General features: G+C 40.8%; 7 protein-coding genes and 1 long non-coding RNA gene across 12 annotated transcripts; 4 read left to right on the top strand and 4 right to left on the bottom strand.

Moving 5' to 3' along the window:
• Positions 1 to 372: 372 nt before the first annotated feature.
• On the top strand, positions 373 to 2,446 carry LOC124200115 (aspartate aminotransferase, cytoplasmic-like). 3 transcript variants are annotated; one of them, XM_046596228.1, is made up of 7 exons: positions 373 to 483; positions 710 to 836; positions 907 to 1,197; positions 1,255 to 1,472; positions 1,540 to 1,690; positions 1,756 to 2,064; positions 2,129 to 2,446. In XM_046596228.1, the coding sequence occupies exons 2-7, from the start codon at positions 722 to 724 to the stop codon at positions 2,278 to 2,280; spliced, it is 1,236 nt and encodes a 411-aa protein (XP_046452184.1). In that variant the 5' UTR covers positions 373 to 483; positions 710 to 721; the 3' UTR covers positions 2,281 to 2,446. The 3 variants fall into 3 exon arrangements, with proteins under 3 accessions (XP_046452184.1, XP_046452183.1, XP_046452185.1); XM_046596229.1 differs by having other exon boundaries at positions 454 to 492; XM_046596227.1 differs by having other exon boundaries at positions 907 to 1,472.
• Positions 2,436 to 3,340, bottom strand: LOC124200117 (terepressin/terephysin-like). The gene is made up of 3 exons (XM_046596232.1): positions 3,050 to 3,340; positions 2,736 to 2,976; positions 2,436 to 2,675 (listed from the first exon to the last, which is right to left on the bottom strand). Exons 1-3 carry the CDS (start codon positions 3,227 to 3,229, stop codon positions 2,572 to 2,574), a joined length of 525 nt encoding a protein of 174 aa, XP_046452188.1. The 5' UTR covers positions 3,230 to 3,340; the 3' UTR covers positions 2,436 to 2,571.
• Positions 3,341 to 3,820: 480 nt separating this feature from the next.
• Positions 3,821 to 5,895, bottom strand: LOC124200116 (ionotropic receptor 93a-like). 2 transcript variants are annotated; one of them, XM_046596230.1, is made up of 8 exons: positions 5,753 to 5,895; positions 5,566 to 5,669; positions 5,202 to 5,503; positions 4,994 to 5,141; positions 4,708 to 4,925; positions 4,506 to 4,631; positions 4,286 to 4,434; positions 3,821 to 4,223 (listed from the first exon to the last, which is right to left on the bottom strand). In XM_046596230.1, exons 3-8 carry the CDS (start codon positions 5,370 to 5,372, stop codon positions 3,950 to 3,952), a joined length of 1,086 nt encoding a protein of 361 aa, XP_046452186.1. In that variant the 5' UTR covers positions 5,373 to 5,503; positions 5,566 to 5,669; positions 5,753 to 5,895; the 3' UTR covers positions 3,821 to 3,949. The 2 variants fall into 2 exon arrangements, with proteins under 2 accessions (XP_046452186.1, XP_046452187.1); XM_046596231.1 differs by having other exon boundaries at positions 5,202 to 5,895.
• A 1,427-nt stretch (positions 5,896 to 7,322) lies between these two features.
• LOC124200107 (nucleolar protein 14-like) lies at positions 7,323 to 10,622 on the top strand. Its single transcript, XM_046596208.1, has 9 exons — positions 7,323 to 7,899; positions 7,961 to 8,547; positions 8,614 to 8,906; positions 9,000 to 9,337; positions 9,413 to 9,574; positions 9,643 to 9,812; positions 9,870 to 10,193; positions 10,249 to 10,404; positions 10,469 to 10,622. The coding sequence occupies exons 1-9, from the start codon at positions 7,495 to 7,497 to the stop codon at positions 10,563 to 10,565; spliced, it is 2,532 nt and encodes an 843-aa protein (XP_046452164.1). The 5' UTR covers positions 7,323 to 7,494; the 3' UTR covers positions 10,566 to 10,622.
• A 252-nt stretch (positions 10,623 to 10,874) lies between these two features.
• LOC124200109 (E3 ubiquitin-protein ligase TM129-like) lies at positions 10,875 to 12,470 on the bottom strand. Its single transcript, XM_046596212.1, has 5 exons — positions 11,846 to 12,470; positions 11,453 to 11,762; positions 11,313 to 11,384; positions 11,114 to 11,253; positions 10,875 to 11,053 (listed from the first exon to the last, which is right to left on the bottom strand). Exons 1-5 carry the CDS (start codon positions 12,280 to 12,282, stop codon positions 10,927 to 10,929), a joined length of 1,086 nt encoding a protein of 361 aa, XP_046452168.1. The 5' UTR covers positions 12,283 to 12,470; the 3' UTR covers positions 10,875 to 10,926.
• Positions 12,471 to 12,503: 33 nt separating this feature from the next.
• LOC124200108 (vitamin D3 receptor-like) lies at positions 12,504 to 16,649 on the top strand. Of its 2 annotated transcripts, none has more exons than XM_046596209.1 (5): positions 12,504 to 12,872; positions 14,475 to 14,720; positions 14,839 to 14,945; positions 15,015 to 15,825; positions 16,190 to 16,649. In XM_046596209.1, the coding sequence occupies exons 2-5, from the start codon at positions 14,535 to 14,537 to the stop codon at positions 16,280 to 16,282; spliced, it is 1,197 nt and encodes a 398-aa protein (XP_046452165.1). In that variant the 5' UTR covers positions 12,504 to 12,872; positions 14,475 to 14,534; the 3' UTR covers positions 16,283 to 16,649. The 2 variants fall into 2 exon arrangements, with proteins under 2 accessions (XP_046452165.1, XP_046452166.1); XM_046596210.1 differs by lacking the exon at positions 12,504 to 12,872 and adding an exon at positions 13,360 to 13,849.
• Positions 16,650 to 19,037: 2,388 nt separating this feature from the next.
• LOC124200105 lies at positions 19,038 to 20,523 on the top strand. The gene is made up of 2 exons (XR_006877155.1): positions 19,038 to 19,753; positions 19,939 to 20,523. It is a non-coding gene; the product is annotated as an uncharacterized LOC124200105 (long non-coding RNA).
• Positions 20,252 to 25,960, bottom strand: LOC124200077 (facilitated trehalose transporter Tret1-2 homolog). The gene is made up of 7 exons (XM_046596172.1): positions 23,566 to 25,960; positions 23,107 to 23,412; positions 22,805 to 22,879; positions 22,571 to 22,668; positions 22,285 to 22,384; positions 21,301 to 21,599; positions 20,252 to 21,227 (listed from the first exon to the last, which is right to left on the bottom strand). Exons 1-7 carry the CDS (start codon positions 23,738 to 23,740, stop codon positions 20,676 to 20,678), a joined length of 1,605 nt encoding a protein of 534 aa, XP_046452128.1. The 5' UTR covers positions 23,741 to 25,960; the 3' UTR covers positions 20,252 to 20,675.
• Positions 25,961 to 25,989: the final 29 nt, after the last annotated feature.

The following is a 25,989-nucleotide window of genomic DNA, read 5'->3' as shown; positions in this document are numbered from 1 at the left end:
ACCAGAGGGTTTAACCTTTCCTCCTTCGTGGTTTATTAACCAAACCAATGTTCAGTTGTTGTTTTTTTGCAACGGAACGCCAGTTACCTTCCAAATTACGGTTGCTTGTGCCGAAATGCGTAGGTTAATACGTAACCACAGATACGTAGTCTTTACCGTGGTCTTTTTCTGTGACGTAACGTTCAAAAAGGCTGTATTAGTGTGAGCGCAAACGGATATGGACAAATGACAAAAATGCCATATCCTACTCATTATCTAAACCACCTTCCTTCAGCTAGGCCTACTTGAATTTTTACATGGACCATTTTCTTATTTTCACAAAAATCAGAGTTTATCGCAAAGTTTGCTCCTAGCCCTAGCCTCCTAGCGGCTAGGAAGAATGTCCTTCGATACTACCGCTAGGTGGTTTTTGGAGACAAATAGCAGACAGCTGGCATCACATCTCACCATTGAGTCCGCAGTACCCTTGGTCTCTCTGTTGCGGTAAGAAAGGTTATCAACCTATCTTGTTTAATTTAGGAATTAAATTATATATGCAACGCCATTTTAAATGTTATCCGATTTCTTAGTTTTTGCATAAATATTATTAGCCCATACTGTTACTGCCACTATTTGTATATAAATATAAATTGAGATTGGTGCCGAAACATTTACGATTTCAAAAGCGTAATAAAAGCTCTTATCTTTTGGAAACATTTTTTCTTGGCAGAAAATCACCAGTATGGCTACTTCGAAATTCGCCAATGTGGAAAGTGCTCCTCCAATTGAAGTATTCGCTTTAAATAAAGCATATGTGGATGACACTTTTCCTCAAAAAGTAAATCTTGGTGTTGGAGGTATACATTTTAAATAAATTTTCCCAATAAATTATTTGTCTACCTAAATGTTCTATGATAAATGTTTCAGCATACAGGACAGATGAGGGGAAACCATGGGTTCTTCCAGTTGTCCGTCAAATGGAGCAGCAACTAGCAGCTGATGAAACCCTCAACAAGGAATACCTTCCTGTTTTGGGATTTGAACCTTTGGCCAGTGCAGCAACTCGCATGTTGCTTGGTTCTGACTCTCCTTCTCTGAAAGAAGGGAGGGCTACAGGCATCCAGTGCTTAAGTGGAACTGGAGCTTTACGTGTAGGAGCTGAATTTCTTGCCCATATTGGAAAGCATACTGTTGTATACTCATCCAATCCCACCTGGGGTACTCTATATAGCTTAAATGTAATTGAATCAACATTAAAATTGATTTATGTTATAGGCAATCACAGTTTGGTGTTTTTAAGTGCTGGATTCTCAACCTACAAATCCTACCGTTATTGGGATGCAGCAAAGAAAGCTTTAGATTTCGATGGTTTGATGGAAGATTTGCGTAATGCTCCTGCCAATTCCGTCATTTTACTTCATGCGTGTGCACACAATCCCACTGGAGTTGATCCTACCCAGGATCAATGGAAGCAAATTGCTGATTTAATTGAGGTGAGATATTTCAAAATGAAACGCATTTTTTTTTATGCTCTAAATTTTATTCTTTTGCAATGAAAAGGAGCGTGGATTGTTCCCTTTCTTCGACTCAGCGTACCAAGGTTTCGCTTCCGGAGACTTGGACCGCGATGCCTGGGCTGTCCGATATTTCGATTCTCGTGGATTTGAAATGGTCTGCGCTCAGTCATTCGCTAAAAACTTCGGACTCTACAGTAAACAAAAATTATTTCACTTGACTTAGGTTGAAATGATCTAACTTAATATTCAAACATTATAGATGAGCGAGTTGGCAATTTGACTTTCGTTGCCAAGGATCGTGCAGTTATCGAACCCGTTCGCTCGCAGATTACTCTATTAGTCCGTGCCAACTATTCCAATCCCCCTAATCATGGTGCCCGTATCGTCGGCACAGTGCTAAACAACCCTGCTTTGACCGAACAATGGAAAGGCCACATTAAAACAATGGCTGATCGCATTATTTCCATGCGCCATGGTTTGAGGGAACGCTTGGAGAAAATGGAGACACCTGGAACGTGGAATCATATTACAGACCAAATTGGAATGTTCTCTTTCACAGGACTTGGCCGTAAGCTTTAATTTCTTCTCTTTTTTGTTTTAAGACTACTAACATTTCTTGTTTTACTCTATAGCTCTTGCAGTTGACAAGCTGATTGCGGAGCATCACATTTACTTGCTCAAGGGTGGCCGAATCAACATGTGTGGATTGAATACTGGTAACATTGATTACGTGGCCAAGTGCATCCATGAAGTGGTCACCACTACCCAAGAAGCCAGTCTTTAAAGCAAATCGCAACTTGCAAAAAGAAGTAGTAAATCGGCAGTGCTGAATGTTTTACTTCATTCATTCGTTATTTTACTTTACTCATTTTTTATGTTTGATGTGTACAGTAGCGGTATTGGTGGCAGTCAAGTCTTAACATTAATATAATTAATAGGTTCAGGCAGAAGCTGTTTTTATTCCATTTCCCCCGATCACAAACAAGCGATAATTAATTATAGACATCGTGTGATTCTAGATGCACTGTGTACGTATTATTTTAATCAAACTTTATTGTAGTCTACTAATTATTGATTATTTATCATCCAAGAAGAACGTCTGAGACATCATCCGATCTTTTCCTTGATTACGACTTTGGTTAGGTGACACTCGACAAGCTAAATTTGGTTTGCATTGATCTGTAACAAGAATCGATTTGATTATTTTGAAACCCTAAAGATTATCTTGAGGTAGGTTACCAAGTGAACAGCACAGTAAGTCAGCCACGCAAATTCCGTCAATCTTGTCGCCGTTTAAGCTACACGAAGCCGATTTGAGATCAGTTTTCCAGAAATGTTGATTGCACGACTGAGTCGACTTTAAATTTGTTAACAAGCAAACGTTAGTCTCTTCAGTTTTAAAGAAACAACCAAAATGTGATCCACAGCAAAGATTGGCCCCAAGGCAAGTTCCTTTTCCTGCAGGACCACAAGGAGCGCACTTGAAATAATTTACCAAATGAATTGTCGGATTATTCAACAAGATTTAAAACTTTTGACGAAGTTTGGAATACCTGATGTGACATTGACAGCTGCTTTTCTGCAACCTCTAAATAATTTGATGGTTCAACAAGTTGACTCGACCGCTTTCCCCCCGGTGGACAATTGGTTATGAAGCATGGTTTTGCTGTCAGAGGAATTATCATTTCCGTCATGGAGAGAGCAATCAAGCAAAATGTCCATAGCCCTGCCATATCGCACTGTTGTTTCTAAAATTGAAGATTGAAAACGAAAATAACTTGTGTGCTCTAAGAACTTGCTCACTAACAACAGGTCTTTCCAAGGATGTACTGTACCTCTTGGTAAACGTAAGTCTGCCAGAGAAGTGGAACATCGGTCAGCATTTATACCTTGTCGGAGCCCTTGTTACCATCGACCGCGACCTTCGATTTCGAGGAATGAGCGCATCATCATCTCCATGTTTTCCATCTTTTTTTAGCACCCACATAGCCTAAATTGATTGATCAGACAGACAGACTCTTACAAAATGTTTTCATAGAAAACAACTCGTGACGAGATGGTTTTCCTAATTCACTTTAGGCTGATTGCTCCGCTCCTACGGGTAGGGTGAAGAGGGTTGGTTTTCTCTCACCCCGCAAAATAAGCACTTTGGCTATAAAAACAAGTATTTTTAACTTCGTACCTAGTTAACTCTTCTAGACTTGCCGAACATTTCTTATTAAATTAAAATAATTACAAACCGACGCCCTTGACCTGATAAATCTTTGCTCTAGTCTATAAGCTCAATTTTAATTAATTTTTTTTCATTCTTATGATGACTGTCAATCGTGTATTCGACATGCGCAATGTTGATGGACAGGAGGACATACATAATCAAACTTAGACTACGGCAGTTTTTGTCAAATATATCGATTAAGTTTGTGAAAATTTCAGTTTTATAAAACCTTAAAAATTCAGAGTCCAAAAAGTAAATTTTTAACAGCATTATTTTCTTCTTTAATCTTCCGCTTCTTTGTTTTTAAGAATAAAATGATTTCGATGAGAAACACCAAAAACGACAGTCCAATTCCAATGGCAAGGAGTGCGGTAGGGCTCGATAGATCAACTAGCGTCAAAGAAACCATCTTTCCACTGGGTTTGGACATTCCCACTTTACATTTATCAACATTGGGTGTGCGCTGTTTTATCCAATAGGCAAGTAAACCACTCTCCTGTAAATACTGCAAGCTATATGAAAGGAAAATAATCGTTGACGGTAAGAAACAAATATGTTTTTTTCGTTTCGATACTCGTGATTGATGATCCAATTGTGCCGGCTATTTTTAGGTAAACCCATGGAATAGTATTCGATAAAAGGAATCGGATCAGAATACGTCATACGGCATCTGGGGTGGGATTTCATGTCTACAGCCATCAGGTATTTAATGATTGAACGATTCTAAAAAGTAAAGCTGATTATAGCTGGACACCAAGATTCTTTTGCAATTCAATCTAACGCTGATACCTTACAGCAAAATAAGCAGCTCCTCGATGTAAAACGTTATTCATTCCTTCTAGAGAGCTTCCTTTGACGAGTAACTCTGGATTATTACGAAGTGAATTGCCGATTAATTTATACGGTCCCGAGGTGGCTTCCTGTGTAACGATTCCGATTCTATGTATAAAATCCCTTATGCATAATTGTGCTATTTGTATTTCAGTGCGATCCTACCAAGAACATGCGAGCCTTGCCCAGTTGAATATCTACCGTCATTTTTGTTTCGCTACTAACTGCCAGTTCAGTTAGCGTGTTCACGATTGGATCCAGTTTGGGCACCGTCATATATGACCTTAAAGTTCCCGTATATGCGTTTACCAATACCACCATCATCAAACACCACAAACCGGCAACCAGACGCTGGGCAAAGGTTTTTTCGGATTTATAATTGCCTTTAGTATGGAAAGATTACGGTAATCATTTTCTAAAATATAGTATCGTAAGAATCCAATAATTTTACCTTGTCCGGTTATGACTGTGAGTACGTAAATTGTATGATCGTTAAAGGCGTCGGTGAAACTTATTGATTTCAATGGAGGGCGATAGAAAGTCAATAGGGCCATAAAAAAAATCACCGCAACAGTTGACAGGAGAAATAGTAACCAAACCTATTAAAATCAATCCGTTTATAAGTAATAATCTCTTTAAAAAAGTTATAATTTAATTACAGTAAAAGAGAAAGGTCTTATGCAAGCGGTTAGACGGCTCTCTTCTTTCGGGTAAGGCTGTAATAGATGATAATCCTCCACTGTAAGAGGGATAGTAAAATCCATTTGTTGCATGAGTGTTGGTGTGATAACGAACGGAAATGGTATGATATCAACCTCCTGATGAGACATGACTGAATGTACATAATAATTCTTGATTAATGCAGAAGAGATACTTTACTTGCTTCTTGAATTGATTAATGAGCGTAGAAACTATTCCGAATCGGATTACTTCCGAATTATTTGCAGGTACGTAAATCAGCCTTAAATTACAACAAAAATCAGTGTATGTATAGCATCTGAAATGTCGAACTGAGAAACTCACTCCATTTGAAACTGTTGAGAAATCCAAGTGATTATATCATGGCAAATTCCAGAATATGACAAGTTCCCTTGCGATTTTGTCGTGGCGAAAAGACATGGCGGAAACTGAAAATTAAAGACATTGCGCAAGAGATCTTGAATTAGGATGCGCATTTGCATTGAACTAACTTTATAGATAAAAATAATACGTTAAAGCCAGAAACTTTAAACTGGCGATCGTATAATAACTGTCTCTCTTCCACCAGCAGATTTCCATGGACATACGGCTTGGCCGTTTCTAAAATGAGAAAGCTTAATGACAAGATTCTGAGAAACGACCACATCGAATGGATGTAATGGTTATGACTGTGATTTCTCGGTTTGCGTCTACCTTTTTATAGTTTACGTTTATCTCAGCAAATGCGTTTTGTTAGGACATGATCGCGAATCTTCTGGTATTACGTCATCGGTCAAATCGTCGCAACTCGTCACAAAATCTATTTTCATTCTTTGTTAGATAGAAAACTGTAATGAAACGGTCCGCTGACTGAGAGACGCAAGAATCTATCGAACACTCAGCGGGATGAAACTGAATCTTTAAATAACCAATTTACAAAGCTGTTCAACAAGACATTCTTGCCCTTTCATCTTGAATTGTAGTTTTGTGCACGTGCAGCCTACGATCGTTTTCCATTCTCCCCCCGTAAGACGGATCTATTTATATTTGCTTTCTTGTAGGACAGCACGGGCACGCTTCATAATCAATAATTCAATTTATTTACTGTACTTCAACCTTGACTAAAAGTAGTTTCTCTATATTTATCTTCGATTTTAAATTAGAAGTGCGATTATATCTCCTTTGTAAAATGTTCAATCAATAAGACGCCTTTGCCGAGCAAACTGTATCGCAAAAGCATTTAAACGGAACTTGGCTATATGGCCTTTTCCTCAGATAAACCAATAAAAATCCTATAAAGTTACAGTTACCTACAAGAAAAGACTGTATATTGGCTTCTCTATTTAGTATGAAGATTGAATGTGAAAGTCTTTATAAGAAAAATACCATATAAGTGTTCAATTTTAATCCTATATGTTTATATCATCCTTCCTTTTCCGCTCAAGAAAAAAATTTATAGAAATTGAAAAATTAAAACTCGATAATGTAATCTATATCGAATTGGATGATTTCTTGAGACAAGCAAGCAAATTAGAAAAACAAAATCTTTCTTATCGATAGAACTGTGGTTGGGCGATCGCATTGGTTTTTATCAAGCTGGGAATCTAGGATATAGAAGACTGAATCCTTAAAGAAGCTACTGAGCAGCTACTCCAGCGAGTGCGTGTTTAACAAGAAGTCTAACAAAAAGAGTCAACATTGCAATACACATAGAAAGCGTTGGAATCATTGATCGCATAACGAAAGGATAATATAATAAGATGTACACCCGTGCAAGGCAGATACTTATCAACTGAAACGCAATTTCAAAACTAACGTTAATAATACTCCATCCTGCACAACTGTCTATCCAATTATAAACTAAGACTCCCCTAGCTTAACAGTTTTTATAGTAGATACAGAGGTGTTTTTACTCGTTATTTTGATACTTGTTACATACGCTCTACTGCCTCTACAGTCACGAAAACTGGGGAAGTGGATGAATGTTACAAGTCATAATGGCAACAGTTGAATTAAGAATTAAGAGAATAAAAGATAAAAGCGGGCGGAACAGCAGAGGCGGAACAGGTCAAAAATTAAAATTGTAACTATCTTTTTAGTAGTATTAGGTCAACCACACATGTACACGGCTACTTAACTTGCAGACGACAGACGGCAAAGTTGTAAACACGTGCTAGGCTTTTTGTGAGCTAAGTTTACACGTAAATGTTGTCCGTTTGCATTTTTAATTGAAAGTCATTCTCGTATCATTTTGAACATTCATCTCAGCTGAAAATGGGAAAATTCAATGCAAAGTTTGGTGGTGGTAAAGGTGGTATGAAGAAGAAACCTTTTATTAAAAGAAATCAGCAAAAACCAACTGATGGAGCTGTCAAAAAAGGAGAAGAAAAGACAACTGCCAAGCCTCTGCCACAGAAACTAAATCCTTTTGAAGTTAAAGTCAACAAGCAGAAATTTCAAGTCCTAGGTAGGCCAACCAAGCATGAAAGAGGTTTACCTGGAGTCTCACGTGCAAGAGCATTGGAAAAACGAAAGAACACATTGTTGCTTGAACACAAGAACAAATTCAGATCTAATAAGATGATTGACAAGCGACTTGGAGAAAAAAATCCAACTCTTTCTGTTGAAGGTAAAATGGAAATGAGGTTTCTTGCAGAGAAAATTAAGGGTCAGAACAAGGTAGGAGTAATGTGCCAAATCTTTCTTGAAGTAGATAATATAAATGTTTTTCTTTATTTAGAAATCAAAATTTTTACTTGGTGATGATGAAGTTTTGACTCACAGAGGCCAAACTCTGGCTGACATTGAAAAGTTTGATGACCCAAGGAGTGATGATGATGAAGATGACGAGGAAAGACTGGGAAAATCTTTTGTGTCTGATGCTCACTTTGGAGGTGGTGTTTTAAAGATGGGTGACGAATCAGAAGAAACACGTCAAAATCGAGAGACTTTAATTGACAATCTTATCGCCGAGTCTAAAAAACGTAAAGAAGAACGACAGAAAGAAAAAGAAGAAACTGATGATTTGACCGATAAACTTGACATGGAGTTCAAAGATGTCTTGGACGTTATTGCTACAATTAAAACTCCCAAGAAAAGTGAAGAGCCACCTCCCAAGTTACCTGATTCAGCCTATGATATTCTAGTAAGAGAATTGCGCTTTGATCCGCGAGTGAAGCCAGGCGATAAATTGAAAAGTGCTGATGAAATAGCAAGATTAGAGAAGGAGAAGCTAGAAAAACTAGAAGCTGATCGCCTAAAACGAATGAAAGGAGAAACTGAAACTAAAGTAATTCCTCATCGGAGTGCCGATGATCTTGATGACGGGTAAAATAATATTCTCAAAATAATTGCTTTTCAGGAACTAATTAGATCTTTTTTTTTTCCCGTCAGTTTTTCCTTTGCTCCATTGGAGCCGGAAACGAAAACTTTATCGTTTGGAATGAATGAAAAGGATGATGCGATTTCGCCAGAACCTGCAAACGAAGAAGACAATTCCGAAGAAGAAGATGGCGACGAGGATGACGAAGATAGTAATTCTGATGGTGAAGACAGTTATTCCGACCTGGCTTCTAGTAATGATGAAGAAGAAGAGCAGGAGGATGTTGAAACGAAATCAGTTGAAGGGAAAGTTGATGTGCAAAACAACAAAAAGAAGGCTGGAGAAATACCCTTTGTATTCAAAGGTAATCCTTTGTTACATTATGTTGTCATAATTGAATTTATAAGCGCTGTAAATTTAACACGTTGTTTGTTTTGTTGTTTTGTTTTTATATCAGTTCCTGAAGAGTACGAAGAGTTCCACCAACTGTTGCAGTCATACAGCGATGCGGATCAACGAACTGTTCTCGACCGGATGATCAAATCAAACCATCCTGCTCTGACGGGTACCAACAAAGCCAAGATGGAAAAAGTGTTTGCCTTCTTAATGCAGTACATCCACGACATAGCGTCAGGCGACACTTTAAAGTTGTTAAACAATATCGTACCCGTTGTGTTTGACTTAACCCAACTAGTACCATCTAGCAATATTGCATCAACATTGTTGGATGTCCTTCAAGAGAAAAGAGAAGAGCTATCTTCTCTGGGGAAAAAGCGACCTGTTTCCATAGCAACGGTATGGTTCAAAATACGAATAAATTAAATTTATGTTTACCCTATAATTAATATGATATCCATTCTCCTTTGGTAGCTTGTTTTCCTTAAGTTGACCGCCCTCATCTTTCCTGCATCTGACTTTCGGCATCCAATTACTACACCGGCCTTTCACGTACTCGTTGAGGCACTCTCAAGTCCAGTCACCAATCTTCAGATCGCTCATATGGGACTTAGTTTATGTGCAGTAGCTTATGAGGTAAGCCAGTCTTAATTTTACTTTTGTTTTCTTATTCTTTCTAATCGACATTTTCTCATATTGCTTAGTATGTGGGCTTCAGTAAACGATACATCCCGGAAGTTCTTCACTATCTTCATGGTCTAGTTGAACTGGCAATACCTCGTCCATCTCATGTGGCTGCACATCATTTGGTGCATCCATTTCGTCCAGTCGGAGTGGAATCACAGCTTCTGGTTTTAACCAGTGACGATGCCAAGTAAGTGAATCATTTTTATGAATATATCTATTACGACTTATGTTATTTCAATTTCAGATCAGAAATTCCAGAACGGCTCAAACTTATAGAAACTGAATTCAACGACCAATTCCGTGCAACAGCCTTATGGGTTACTGTCCGTCTGATTGCTGATTTCCTAGGTTTGTGGAATGAACTCCCATCAGCCATAGATATTTATCACCCCATATTGGAAAGTCTACGCAAGCTTCCAATGGATCGCTACAACAGTCAAATCCAGGAGTCCGTCAAAAGCCTTACAACTGAAATAGAGCAGTTGGCAAGTAGGACAAGAAAACGTTTAGTTCACGAAGCTAAGAAACCCAAACCATTGCGGTTATATGAACCGATCATCGATGATCAGTAAGAAACATTTCAACCTCAAAGAAAAGTCCTCAAGTTAATAATCTTTTTGTAGCTTTGAAGGGCGGAAGAAAAGAGTTGGTTCAAAAGAAAAGCTGGAACGTGATAAATTGCAACACAAGATTAAGCGAGAGATGAAGGGAGCCATACGAGAAATTCGCAAGGACAATGCATTCATCGCTAGAGAGAAGCTCAAAGAGCAAATAGAAAAGTATGGAGCAATTAACTTTCTATTGTATAGCAACGTGTTATTAATTCGCCATTCAATTTTGCAGGGACAATCAGCGCAAACGCAAAGTTAAGGAATTGCTAGGATCTCTGTCTAACCAGGAAGGAGAAGTCCGAAAGCTGAAGAAACCGAAGAAGAAATAATTTCAACTTGCTTGACATATTTTCTTTGAATAAATGTTTTTTTTTCTTTTCCTATAATCCATATGAATTCTTGGCTCAGATTTATAGATATTTTGGATAGATATAACGATATCTATTGGATAGGCGTTTGCAATAGAATACTGTGATATGTTGGAGAGTTAGGGGACAGAAAGTAAAACATACGATTATTGCTTACGACATCTCGATTACAGTTTATCAGTTTGTTAAAACAAATAATGACGAGCAGAAGCTGGTGATCCAGGATGTGACCTTCATAACCAACGGTACAGTACCTCATAATCAGCCAAGTTAAGCAAACATATTTATTGTTATTGAAACATGATTTGAAAAAAAAGACAACTTAAATATTTTCTACGGTTTCAACTAAACTAACATCGAGAACGCAAAATGGGCTGCGACATGTTGGGCAGGGGCAGCGAGACATTAACCACGATTCAGGATGTTCAGCATCTTGTCTGGCGGAGAACCTATCAAAGACACACATGAAATAACATGACACATGATTTAAAAATTTCGAAGTTACGTACCATTTACTAAGGCAATGTATGCACCACATGGGTCTACAAAAACACGGAGTGCAACCATCAGCATTTCCGGTAGGCAAGCATCTTCGTATTAGACGGATATTTGCACTGTTGACTGCACAGCCTAAACACGGATCCATTTCCTAAATTTGCTTTTTAAATTTGTATTACATGTCAGAATCAATATTTTTACCAAAAATACCTCTTGGCTTTGAAAAACTGGGTTCAAGCTAACTTCTTCAATGAAAACTTTAGAAAAACGCGCATGAACGTCCTGAAAGGAAAAAAAAACTTTATCAAAAATGTGTGTTCGAAACATCGTACCTAATATTATGTGAATACCTGATTAATTAATAATCCCCGAACATTACTGATACGAGTTTGCAGTCTGTCTTGCATGTCTGCATAGTCAACGGCGTTGAGACGAATGGTAAACAATTTTTGTTTGGTTTGAATGTGCTCTACATTCACCCACAAGTATTGAGCTGTTTGACTATCAGCAGTGTATGTGTGTTCTTCAGCATTTTCCAGCTGTAAGGTTACATGATTCTGATGTGCTACTTGCACCACATAAGGTTCAACTTTGATAATCCAGGAATTGGTCACAACAGTTTTAGAAACTGGATTGGTGCGGACTGTGACCTTGTCTATCCTATTAAAATTCAACTGTTTACTCGTTTTTCAACATGTATACATTAATTTATACTACAGATATATAACTAACGATTTATTTACCTTCTGAATTCAGCATTGATTTCAGATGCTACATCATTCCACTGTCTCCCATTATTTGCATAAGAGGTCAATGAATTTACAAGTGGGTGAGAACTCCAATTGTTTGTCCACCAGAAAAATACTTTGAATGCAGCAGCTGCTGGAAGGAGAACAGATAAGCTGAGAAATCCTAGTCCAAGTGGAGTTTGTACTAATAACAACAGCTGATCATAGCCTTCAACAAGAAGGACTCCACCAAAGAATCCGAGTGGTAGGAGACTGTGGATGATTACAGTAACCAATGTTCGACTTAAATGGTACTGCACAAACTGAAGGTCTTCACTTCCGAGCCAGGAATCAAATAAATTTGAAACCGTTATGCCGGCACTAACAAACGCACTTGGAGGGAAAATGAAGCAGAACACGAAAATTAAATAGAAAACCGTGAATTCAATCATAGCTTCCCGATAAATTTGTAGGGTTTCCCTTTCCGGTTGGACAATTTCAAATAAAATAAAAGTAACAATAATTTATATTCTAGAGTCAGAATGAACAACTAAAGAGATACGATCGAGTATTTCTCAATACGTCATCACTTGCCACCAGCAAAGAGTAAATAAACCAACTAGCAGACGGCTCTACTCGGTTCACATTTTGTTGTGGGTTGGATTTTTAGTTTTTACGTAGGCGATAGGACACACACGAGACCACCACCCAAATGCTTTTATTGCAATTTTCAAAAACTAGTGATAATAATCAGAACAAAAAATTAAGTAAATAAAAACGTGGCGCAACTGTAGGGCTAGCAGTCGACCTTTGGTTGAAAAGAAATATCAGTCAGATCAGTCGGTTCATACCGATCGGTTCTGACTTCTGATGTGTTCATCGGGAAATAATTAAATTAAGAAAAAAGGACGATCCATCAAATTGGGACATTGTTTAAAGACTACAAGAATCCCACCGGAACTCCAACCACGGATCATAGAAAAGATCGAGTTACCCCTCATCTCTATGTCTCCTCGACTGAGATTCAGCCGAAAACATTTTCGTAAGTGGTCATTATTAATTATTATTAAAATATTAATTTTGTTTAAAATGTCCGTCTTAAATTCTCTCTTTTCATCGGTACATTTTTGATAACCGTAAGATTGCTCAATCATTTCCCGTGGTTTGAAATGAATTTGAATTCGTGAATTACGTAACAGTTGCTAGACGATGGATCTAAAATATTCGTTAAGCTTATCTTGTATATACATAATTTATGCGTTCATGCAGAACAAATGACAGTCACGTAGGCCTATTTTCCTATGGCCTTATCAATCCCACTCCAAATTCCATCTAGATTGAGAATTTTTTGTTGCCCTCCTTTTTACCAAAAAAAGCAGAAATCAACTAGAAAACACTGTCAAGAGTTGTTGGAGCGAACGTACTACAATATTTTTATCTCAAAGAATGCGGTGGATTAATTGGAAATGGAGATCGATACGCGAGCTACAAGTTGCGGACGACTTGTTAAACAAATAAAAATATTACTCTCGCCAGTGGCCAACAGTCTTATCTGAACAAAATGGCTGTAAATGAATATGACAGTAAGCTTTTTTCACGAAAAAAAGAAAAATATGGCTCGCATTAGGGTACGGTCTGATGAACTATTATAGAACGGGAAAAAAAAGTTGGGTGGTTTTATGTGTGTGTGTTGTCTCCTCCCCGAAATTTCATCTAGGCGACTTGCGCACTAGCATATGAGAGAGTATCTAGTAGTGCTGATATGCACAATCCCGGACCCCACTAGCTAGATACACTGCTTTCAACGGGCTACAGTACCGTCGAATATGATCTATATGGCAAGGTGGGTACACATGGGTTTAAGGCCCAGTCATTTCCCGACAGGCACCCCCAGCGAGTGCGCCACACAGTCCTGTCCGCGCAAACATCACGTACACCATTCAGATTTTCTGGGTACCGTCCTATCCTTTTCCAAGAAAAAACGCAAACTAATTCGAAAGCTGGCGCTTGAATTCACCGGTAAGCCACTGATTAACAGACCAACACTATTCGAAAATTGTACACGTCAGTTAGTCAGGAACCCCTTTTTGTATATTTTAAAGACAAAAAAGAAGAAAAGCGTTGCGTTCGTTGCTTTCATTGATTATCATTTTTGCCTCGTCACGGTTAAGCGGAAATAATTCCCTGTCGCTTTTATTCACTTGTGTTCAATGTTTGTTCAAGTTACATTCTCTATGCGTAAGGCTTCGTCTGCCTGGCAGGCGCGCCAACCAGCAGCCACCTTCGATAATCGAAGTCCTACATAATGTGACAGAGCAACAGCAGGACGACAGCAACTCAAATAATGAGTGAGAGAGAGAAAAAAAAAGACCAACTGTTAATAGTGCGGTGGACGTGTTTGCAGGACTTTGACCCAACGATAAATCTCGTTGCCATGTCAGTGGCGGGGGGTCAACTCGTATCTCGTCATGCAACCTCTCTAGACTTTTAGCTTGATATGTGTGTGTGTGTAATAACATACAATGATATTCGAGAAAGAAATCGGCTAATCATGGCCGGCACTTGGGTCCGTCTGTACCCTATGAAAAAGGTCCCGATTCACGTGAATGAGTTGATTTTAATTGATTTTTTCTTGTTTTTTTAGACGAGACAGGAGTTGTGTTGGTTGTGCCCGAAGAGAACATTTTAACCTGAGAATAAAAGGATGAATTTGACTAAGTCGTCGGCGGCAAGTAGCCGAGATGATGTTAGTCATACCACGATCCCGAAAACATCTAAAATCTGCGGAGTTTGCGGCGATGTCGCCCGCTGCTATCATTTTGGCGGCCTGTGCTGCGCAAGCTGCAAAGCCTTCTTCCGCCGGGCTGTCGTCAACGACCGTTACAAACAGGTATGTCAGCACATCATATCAAACATCTATGCGCATTGCCTATTCATCAAGTGTTGTACACAACCAACTGGCGGCCAAACGTCACTGCTCATTATTCATTCATTTTGGACGTTTCCAGTATCGCTGCGTGTACGGTGGGTCCTGCCGGATCGACATTATTTCGAGGAAACATTGCTCGCACTGCCGACTGAAACAGTGTCTGGCCATCGGCATGGACAAGAAATGGTGAGACATTTAATTCATTACAATCAAAAAGGGGAATTTTTTAAAATTCAACATCATTTTCGTGCGCAGGTTCATGTCGGACGAAATGCGAGCCGAATTGAAATTGAAATCCATCAAGAAATTGAGGAACAACCAGGAGCAATTGATGATTTTGACTCAGAAAATCTGCCGCCAACTGGGGCCGCCCGAACGACCCGTCACATCTCCCTGTCTCATGCTGAATCCCGACCAGGCCAAAGAGATCCACGTCTTGGTCAATCTCTGCCGGAAATCGTACCAAGTGAACGAATACCCCAAACAATATCAATCCAGCGACTGTCACTCGCCAACGGGCCACACGGCCGTCATCTTCTCCAACGTCATCCGCCGCGTCTTTCACTTTTTGCAGAGCGTACCTCAACTCCAGCACCTGAAAACCTCCAGCCAAATGTCTCTGTTGAAACAGCGAGGGATGGAATCGCTGATCGTCATGTCGGCCCTGTCGTTCGACCCCATCGGCCGCGTCTGGAGCAACACGACCAACTACAAAGTCCTGCTGAACGAGCCGTACCCGATCCACGTTTGCGAAAAAGATTTCGAGCGGCTGCACGGCCACTCGGTGATGCGCAAACATTTCGACACCATCAGCTCATTGCTGCTGAGTCTGAACGCCGACGAGCAGATCGTCGTGCTCCTGTCGCTGGTGGCCTTCTTCACGATCGACGACCACCAGAACGGCAATTCCGAAGAAGCTGCTCAGATCCTGGCCATCCAGGAGCATTTTATCGAATTGCTCAAACGCTACGTCCACTGGAAAATGGGGCCGGAAATTAGCGAGAACGCCTTTACACGTTTTATTCTCAAGTTGTCCGACGTCCGCGAAGTCCACAACCTTCACAAGGTTTCGATTCGACTTTTAATTCTAATAATTCCTATTTAGTGCTGGACGGGGTTCAGTCGGGTTCAGTGAGTCCACTCTGGGGTTGCGTAACGTTGAGTTGGACGAGTTGAACGAGTCTGTCGATCGTATTCATTTCCAGCCCTGAATTTTATTTTTTTTTTCTTTTTTGGGAATTTAATTAAATCTTGCGATTGTCTGTAATCGTATTGATTCCTACGTGCCATTACGTAACGTCTTGGGTAATAATAATCCAATAGGTTTTTTTATTTTTCCCATTTCCGTGCATTTGTGCCGCTTCTTGTAATCGTTTTTCTTTTCTTTTAAAAATGAATCAAATTGTTCTTGTACGTTTCATCATCATCAGGTTGCCCAGTTACGTTTGACCAGCGACGAGATCCAGCAGCTGGAGCATCAATTGGGAGGACTGGTTCTGTTGAAAGGCGGTTCCCAGCATTAGCCGTTCGTGCGTGATGCGGACTGCGGACGTGCTCTTGATTTCTTGTTTTTATTCCACATATTCCCATCGTGTCTTCCCTTTTCCTCCTCCGGCCTCTTCAACTCATCGCAACATGATTCCCAGTATATAACAGACATGACGTCGTTACCAAAGCGAATCCGACCATCATCAGTTTTTCCCCCTTTATCCACCCCCGAATTTGGCTCCTCCCATATTCCAATGAAGAATTTACTGATATGCGCGTTGATATATGTGTACGGTAGTAGTATCTAAAGCTGTGCGTCTGCTCACGGCTAGGTGGTGGCTCTGTGTCTACGTGATGTTTTTCCAAACGTTCATCTCTGTCAATCAATACAGACGTCATACCAAAAGAGACGACGTGCCCGGCGTGTGCGCTGGATATTATTGTTTGATTATTTAAAAGACTTTGTCATCTCTTCATCAATAGTGCTCTCAAAGGGACATTCGAATGAAAAGAAATCATGCAGCGTCAGCATTGCGCACATGATTTCTTTTCAAATTTCATTATCGATCAGCTGTGGCGCTAAAATTTGTTATCTGTGCCATTGAGTACGCGTGTCGTCGTCGGCAATAACCACGCCGCACTTATAATCCTCTCTAATAATATTTTGTCTACTATAGTCGTATAGAGTCGACCGTCGGTTTTGAACACATAGCGGGAACGGATGGATTTCTGCGTCACCTTCCGCCGCGCCCCGGTTCGTACCGAGTGCCCCCCTGTACCCTGTGAGCCCGACCCTTCCACACGCCGAGTCTTATATGTGCTGTACTCGATGGCCTCGAACTTCTCTGGGTTCGAATTTGTTTGGGAGTTGTATACACAGCTAGGGAAGAGAAAAAAAGGCGCCAGCATAAATGCATAAATATTGCCCATCCACCTACTACTTTGAATATCGTCAATTCGCCTTGATTTTCAAAGACAATTATGTCGCCAATGAAATCCCTCTCTTGCCGCTGGCATTCTTCCCCTCTGAGTCACTTTAATAAGCTTTCAGAGACGGTGTAATACTCATCTCAAACGCGTTCATGTCATTAGAGTCAGTGCGCCGGGGTCGAATGATTGTCTCAACAACGACATATTGTTTGAAATTGAGTTGAATTTAGAGCTGCTGGCTCGTGATGTGATTGGGTATAATGACGTCATTTTTCGCCCAGAGCAGCAACAGCGGCAACCTGTTTTTTTTAAATAAAATGACTGAGCTGCTATGCTGTAAAGAGAACCAACCGAATTGATTAACTTTGACGCTATCCTATATTTATGCTTCCGAGCTGATCCTATTTTCAATTTTGAGCCAATCTCTCTGTGGCACTGAGAGCCTGTCTCTTCTAAACTAGCGGTCGGAGTCCAATTGCAATGCTCTATAATATTCTATGCATTTATAGTTTTTTTTTTAAAGAATAGGTCGAGCGAAATGATGACACAAACAAAAGAACCCAAAGGGGGTTCAACGATGGAGCTAGTAAATGCGGATCGTCATGGTTGTGTGTGTGTGTGCCTACTTATTCGGTTATTCCATAGCAACGGATGCATTTCATAAAGACGGCTGTTATGGATACTTGTTCGCCGAATTTTCTGATGAAATGTTTATCTTATAAAACGAAAAAAAAATAAAAAAGGAATAAACATATTTTGACTAAGGCTAAAAGCTGTCAGCTGTCGCTTCCTATTTACTCACTGAGCGATGGACCGAGAGTGCAGATATATATACTACATACGTATTGTGGGTTGCTGTTGCTCTACAATATGCGTATCCCCGTTTAACGTATATCCGGTTGCGCCGCTCAGCTGGATTTTTACTTTAATTTCTATGCGCCACACAGACCGAGAAACATGTGCGCACTTTTGGTGAGCTGAAACCGCAAATGGGTTGCCGCCGCCTGCACGTACGACGATCCTACAAGTGTCATGGGCTATACGCAACCTACTGAAAAGTGTGTAGGTCGACCCGAATTTTCTTGCGCACTTATCTCGTCACAATTTCAATGGAAAAATAAAAATACAATATAGTGTCGCAACAACAAACATTTTTCATCCATGCGCAATCGATTTTTAAAATATGCCGGACCCGGCATCAAGGCAAACGTGTCACAGATGTGCTCTTGTGATGGCATATAAAAATAAAATATCTTTCTCTGAGCTGTTGAATGTCCTTCGAAACGAATGCCAGAGGATTTTCAAGATAGAGAGAGAGTGATGATGGTGAAATCGCGTTTTCAAATGAATTGGGCGTGGTGGCAACAGCCGGCGAACTTGAAGGTCAACTAATTGAAGACCGAAAAACCTGTTTGGCAAAGACGGCAGGATGATGATGGTTAACACAGGTGAATTTCTATAATAAGACGAAATGGATATGCTCACATATGGCACGACATATATTTTGTGTAGCCTATACGTGAATAAAGGTCAGATGCGACATGGTGCATATATGATGAACAATTGCGGGAGATTGCAGTTTAATTGGCTTAATTAAGATGTCTTGTACCACCCTAGTCCCGCGTGCGTGCCAATTATTTTGCTCGACGAATCCGTTAGGTTTCAATCTTTTTTCTAATCGGTTACGGGGTCGAATTGAATTACTATCCAGCCAGACGAATCATAAATCGATGCTCATTTCTTCGAATTGTCTATATAAACATTCTGTGTAACGCTATCAACGAGGGCATCAAAGGCTATATGTGGGTGTCGACACACAATTTGATTAATAATGCGTCACAACTTGGTTATCTCGTCGCGCCGTAGCTTTGTCACAACACACACCAGATGAAAGTCGAGATTTCCTCAGCGTCGCATACTGTGCGACTCTGTCGCAAAATCAAGACGAAATAGAAAGGAAATTAAGGAACGGTATATTTGGAAGGAAAAAGTGCTTGTGCCAAAACACTTTCATCATTTTTTTGGCGCTTTCACCTTTTCTCCGCACCTTCGTTTTCCTCTCTGATTTCTCCACCGTTTTCCAATGTCCAAAATTGTCTGCTCTGGATTGCATGGGGTCGATTTTTAATTATTTATTTCTATCGATATCTTATTATCCATCGCTAATTAGAACGACTAGTGTCGTCTGCTTCGTTTTGTGCACGAAAAATAGCAAAACAAATTAAATTACAAATATATGTGGTTGTTGATTTGTCGTATAAACTATGTATGTCTCGGCTCCCCATGCTTTCAACTCAATGCTGTTTAGCAGGTAAATTAAACTAAGAATATAAATCAGAATGATAATGGAAGTTTGAATAGAAGAGTTATAAAGCCTGTTCCAAATTTGAGTTGAAATGAATTAGTTCCTGACTTATTAATCATGTGAGCCCCCTGTTGATGATGTTTATGGCATTTTGTTTGCATTATGTAACCTTTTTTCTTTGTGCACAGACCAGAGCCAGCCATCACAACCACAAGATGTGCAAGTTTTATCTGTGTTGGTCCTGTCATCAGCAACAATCATCATCGCTTGGGTAGAATAATTTTTGTTACATTTATTAACCTGCGACCTGCTAGAAATTTTAGTGATGCATGACTTGCATAAATGCTGTGTATATCAACAATTGGGGTTTACCCACTTTCATATTTTCAACTTTTCCATACTTGTTGTTTCTGTCAATATTTTTTCGTAACCCATTTTTTATTTCTATTTATTTAGATAAACAACATTTTGATTCGAGGAACTACCGATGTCGGCTTCATCTTCCCATTAGATCCCCTCTGCTATCGTGTACGTGCTGTGGATGTAATATTCACGATTCTGAGGCCCATTTTTCCATCACGCCTGGTGTAACATTCAACTATTCAGCGGATGTGGATGGATGCCTGGCTGTAAGATTCCCAGGCACAAAGGTAGGCAAGTGTAACTCTATTCTTCCTTTTTGTCTCTTTGGTGGCGGTTAAATCGTTACGGAGTACGATTATTCCTTAGCTTTTTGTTGACTCGGTTAGGATTCATTAAACAAATCAAATTTTCTGACCAAGAGGTACCTCCTCGTTTATTTTTTCAAAAAATATAAATCGCTATCAAAAATAGTATGGCATGAGATAAAAGCAATAGTCAAGGCTACAAAAATAAAAATAAATGTGCGTAGGCTTTACAATCTTATCCGTTAAAAGGCGTGATACCAACTGTATAGAGTAGTGTGCAATCACCAGATCGTGCGCGTGATTCAAAAATTCACGGCGCGTGAAATATACGTTTTTTCCTTTCGAGAAGGACAGCAGGCGTGTAAACATAATATTTGATTACAAAAATTGATCGGCGGGAATGGATGTGGTTTTTTTTATTTTTTTTTTAACCATCGGTAGTTTCGCTGGATGGTTTTATTTGGGGGGTGGGGGGGTTGCGGGAATTATTGTATAATTTAGGACAAGGATGCCATCTCCGCCAATTCAGAAATGGGACGGCTGGTCTACCGATGACGTCGTCGTCGAATTGATGTTGACGCCAGACTTTGGTGGCTCAGACACGTCGGTGGCGAATAGAGCCTGGATCTGTTCCGGAGTTTTGCCTTTTGTTTCGGGCAGGATGAAAATGCCGAACAAGATGCCAACGAAACACAAACTTCCAAAGACCCAAAAAGTCCCGGCATTGGTGAGGCTTCGTTGCATGTCAATGAAGACTTTGGTGACAATGAACGATGTGATCCAGTTAGTGAAGGCTACAATGCTGCTACCGGGACCTTTAAACTTGGCTGGCATGACCTCACCTGCCACGAGCCAAGGAAGCGGACCCACTCCGGCGGCGAATACGGCGATGAAGGTGATGAGCAACGTCAACGGGACCCATCCGAACCGCTGCGCAGTGGCCGGATCGTTCTCCAGAACGTAAAAGTAGCCGCCCAGCGCCACGACGGACAAACAAGTCAAACTTTCCGACAGTAAGAACAACATCTTCCGGCCTAGTCGCTCCACCAGAACGGACGACGATAGAGCCGCTATCAACTGACGGGAGAGAAATTGAAAGGTTTCAAATTGAACCGAAAAATTAAAGATGAGTTTTGTTGTTGTTATTTACCAGAACAAAGTTGAGGATAACGGCACTGACGAGTCCATCGAGGCTGGATCCGGACAGGCGGAAAATATCCACCGAATTGAAAAGTGCTGCGTTGATGCCCGACAGCTGCTGGATGACCATCAGTCCAATTCCGATGAGTACCGGCTTGTAAACTCCCGGCCGGATAATGTCTGAGAATTTAAAATCTTGAGCCGCATCCTCCGCAACCAGAGCCTCAATCCGGCTCAGTTCGGCCTTGACGTAATTGTGATTATTGCCTCGCAACCAGAGCAGCGAACCTTCCGCTTCGTCCAGCCGACCTGCATCAATAAAATTGCATCAACTGAGCTAGCCCGGCCTTTGTATCGAATCTATCAGCTTATGCGAAAAACCCTTATTGATTTATGGTGTATGTACGTAGGTGTAAGAGCCTGAGATATATACCCAGACCTAACCCACACTAAATAATAGTTAGACGAACACGTCACAGTCACTTTAGGGCATCAACGGCCATGACCGAGCGGCGCAAAAAAATAAAATAAAATAAAATAGGAGATAGTAGAAAATTCCCGGTTCACACACACCACACAAAAGAGCTCATTCTCCGAATGAAAATGTGATTTTTGTTTTGTTTTTTTGTTTGGAAAAACAGAATAGAGTCGGATAAGGAGAGAGATGGAGAGTCAATTGTGAACCAGTCCTTAATTGGTCTATTTGAAGCCGCGCCGCCATTTCTTGTCAGGCCGGTGACTTTTTCTTCTTTCTATTTCGCACTCGAAACAAATCTGGCTCAAGGATATTTGTAATATTCCCCCTCTTTTTCTTTATGTTGTTGTTGTTGTTTAAAGACCAGTTCTTGTGTGTAGAAAATAACACACGATTGATAAATAATCGTCTGGCGTGATTTTTTGGGTTGTTCTTACTTGTTTAATCGGGCTGTGATGCGTCATTGGCTGCCATTGTCTACTATACGGGGGACATTTTAATTGTCGTTACAATGTGTACCTTGTTTGACCAAAAAGTATGGCGAATCCGGCACGAAAATGACTCCGACGAGAACCACAACGGGGAAAATGGTACAGATGGCCGAAATCCAGCGCCAATCCTTTTTTGAAATAAATCAAGACACATGTAAGAATCAAGCGCCAAGTTCAAAGACCCAAATCAAAAATGAGAAAATCGAATTTTTGTTTTTCCACCTTTTGTTTGACCAAAATTTCTATCGATTCTGGTCAAGCAACAAGTGAAAACTTGAAAGAAAAAAAGATCAAAATCAATTTTTTTGTGTTACCAGCCATCCTAGAAGGCTTGTAGCCAAAATCCCGGCGGACATCATGGCTGAAAAGAGCATACCCAGAGCTCCCCGCATCGAGATGGTCGTTGTTTCACCTGATTGTGGAAACAACAAAATATTTTATCACTTCCCCCCAAAAAAACCCTTGACGCAATGGCCAAAGTTGTTTTTCATGCGGTTGATCAAAATCTAATCAACTGCGCATTATTTTAAAAATTGATGGGCACGTACCTATGTAACTCGGAGCGACGACGCAGCAGATGCCTCCGGCTAATCCGCCAACAATCCGCCCGACATAGAGCATACCTGTATGCACACACACATATGGCAACATGTATAGAAATGTCGTGAATCGATTTTCTCCTGCAACAGTTGACACGAACCCCCACCCAAAAAAGAAATCCCTTGGAAACAATATGGAAACCAGGAAATGATTCGGACATTTGACGTCGAAAAAAAGGTTTTTGAAGGTCAGTAAACTTCCAATCCAATGGCGCTGGGGGGGAAAAGAGGGGAATGATTATGTAACTCACTTGGATCCACTGCCAACGTGATGAGAAGGTAGCCGACGATGTAGAGCAAAAAGACGACGGCCAGGATGACCTTTCGACCGAATCGGTCCATGAGGTAACCACCGCAAAGGCATCCGACGACGGCCCCGACGTTAATCAGCGATCCCACCCACGACATTTGATCTTCGTCCAGCAACAAGTGCCACACATTTCCGTCATGTTCGTTATTACCGCCGGTCGTTGTGCTGGAGTTGGTCAATTTAAATTGGGGCATTACAGGACTGGCCCAGCCGAGATATGTGCCCAGGACGAAGGCCCCCAATAGCGCTAAATAATAATAATATAATACAACGTAGAATTATGTAACACAATCCCACAGCCAAACGATAAATAGAGGAAGCACTTGTTGTCTATAGACCATCAACATGTGCGGTGATGATTCCCCTGGACAGGATCTTATGTTAGAAAAAACAATGTTACCTGGCAAAGTGGCCAAAATCTGAGATAACTTGGGCGCCCGGGAGTCATCGATCCCGTCGATGTCTACGTGACAAACTGTGCCCTTGTTGTTCGGGGTAGGACGATCCTGACGACGACGACTGCTGGTTTCTTTGAAGTCATCATCAGAAACGAAAGCCTTATTGATCGCCGCCATGACTACGTCAACAAGCGCACACGCGGGAAATATCTCGTACCAGGGGAAAAAAAAGAAGGAGGAAATCCAGGCACACAGCAGCAGCAGCAGCAGCAGCACACAATGTCAAATTGCTTTCGAGACTGTTTCTCTTTACAATAAAGTTTCGGCAACCGGTTGCGCTCCCACTTCACGCTAAGCAATTGCCGGGCCAAGAGATTTCATTAACAAACTTTTTATCAAAACAAAAGAGGCCGAGGAATAGAAAAATTGTCCCGGAGAAACTTGAACGAGTATCAAGAAACTAAACTTGTTTTCTTCTTCTTATTCCCGAATTGACTCTCCCGCGTGAAGAATATGGATGGAGCGATCAGAAATAAATAATCATGTACAAATAAAACACGGCGGTGGTGGTGCGGATGAAACAAAACGATCGACTGTCTCGGATCCGACAGAAGCAGAGACTTGAGGGCCGCCAACATTTCCCGAACCCTTTTTATACGTGTGCTGGTTATACTGGAGTCAGCCAGCAACCTCTGGCTGCTGCTGCCGTCCGTCCGAGAAAAGTTGGAACTCACGAAACTCCTCGGCAACTCTGGCGTGAGAAAGGAAAACGACGAAAAAGAAATGTGAATAGAAGAAGAAAAGAAAACAACAACCAGTTGCTGCTGCTGTACAGCACACGGTGGGGGGCCCCCACAGGTCCCCGTACTACTACTGTTGTGTGTGTGTGTGGGTTTATTCAAACATATGGTCATTGAAAAAAAAGGGGGGAATATAAAACTTGCTGGCGGTTTTTATATTCCTGACCGAACGTCGTTTTGTTGTTTACCTGTCGTGTACATTTTCACTTTTTGTTTGGTCTCGGTCGGCTATTGTCAATATTGGATCATGCGACCCGCATTATTCAAGAAGAATTGAAGACTAGTCGAAGGCCATCGAAGAGAGAATGAAAGGGAGCCATTTTCAAAACTACCAACATCGGAGCGCATTCAATTACCTTATTATTAAAGTATTGTGTCGCAGCGTCGATCCCAGCAAAGCCAATCGAGCCAAGGTTGCGGGGTACACGCGCCGTACTCTATACTGCTGGCACCTTGAGTCGTCGTACGTAGCAAACAGTAAAAGGATCCTAATTAACTAAGTTTTTCAGACTCGATGCCTTCGTAGTACGACAACGACGGAAAGGCAGAGTTGCTTATTTGTTTATAAATATTAACGCGCTGATGAGATCTGATTGATCCCGAGCCCTTTTCCTAACTATCTTTCCGCTTCCAACTGGTTTAAAACATAACACGACCCAGCGCTGGATTTGATTATGGGGGATAAAAAACAAAAGCAGAAGTGAACGCTAGACATATTCGTACCCATTTGACATGGAATCAACAAAACCAAAAAGGCAATATGACAGTCGCTGAACTCTGCCAGACTTGGAACTGTTGGAAAAATTCCCATTTCTTTATTTTTATTTTACCCCAAAGACAAGAAAAATCCCAGGTGCAATGGATTATTGTGTCAGACCCAGACAGACTCGTTGGCACCGGCGTTCACTCTTTAACAGCCAAAAGGTCTTGCTGTCCGGTATACACCGGTGAATACACCGCCCACTATATCCTAGGCACAAACCGAAATGAATTGGGGTCACCCGCTGTGTTCTCTGGGTAAAATCAGAAAAAGAAAAAGCTCGAAAACTCTATACACACTTTGCGTCTCTTTATCCTCACACGTCGCGAGCTAGCTATTCGCCTTTCTATTATTCAGAGCGTTTTATTAAGGTCTCTCCCGTTCTCACCCAAAAATGTAAAACAAGGTCTCTAGCTCCGCTGTCTGTCTCTTTTTCTTTCTCTCTCTCTCTGGCCTTTTTTAAAAAATTTATTTTACGGGAAAGATAAAAACAACACTCCCCAAATGAGAGAGAGATACGTAATGTGATGGTGCCCAAGGGCAGTCAAGTAACCGATTCGAGTCGGCTCGTCTCTTGGAAGAAAAATCACGAACAACGTGAGAGGTGGAAATAGAATTTCATTGGAACAGAACAATGAAGAGCTCTTCTCTTATATTTAGGCGGTCGGGTTTATCCAGCGTGTCTCGGTCAAGAGTACGCTGGAATATTTCCGAGGCTCAATGACGGGATGGTGCACGATTTTTTTCCGCCTACCGTGTGACGTCATCACAGCGGTCGAAAACGTGGAACTGAACGGTGAAACTCCCCCGTTGGATTAGATGACACTTGTGTTTGGACAGCGACTCGAGCGGCGATGAATGGCTGC

Source organism: Daphnia pulex, chromosome 8, assembly GCF_021134715.1.
Source record: "Daphnia pulex isolate KAP4 chromosome 8, ASM2113471v1".
In the NCBI taxonomy this organism is placed as follows: domain Eukaryota; kingdom Metazoa; phylum Arthropoda; class Branchiopoda; order Diplostraca; family Daphniidae; genus Daphnia; species Daphnia pulex.
The sequence above is the reverse complement of the archived record's forward strand: the minus strand, read 5'-3'. Positions and strand labels throughout refer to the sequence as shown.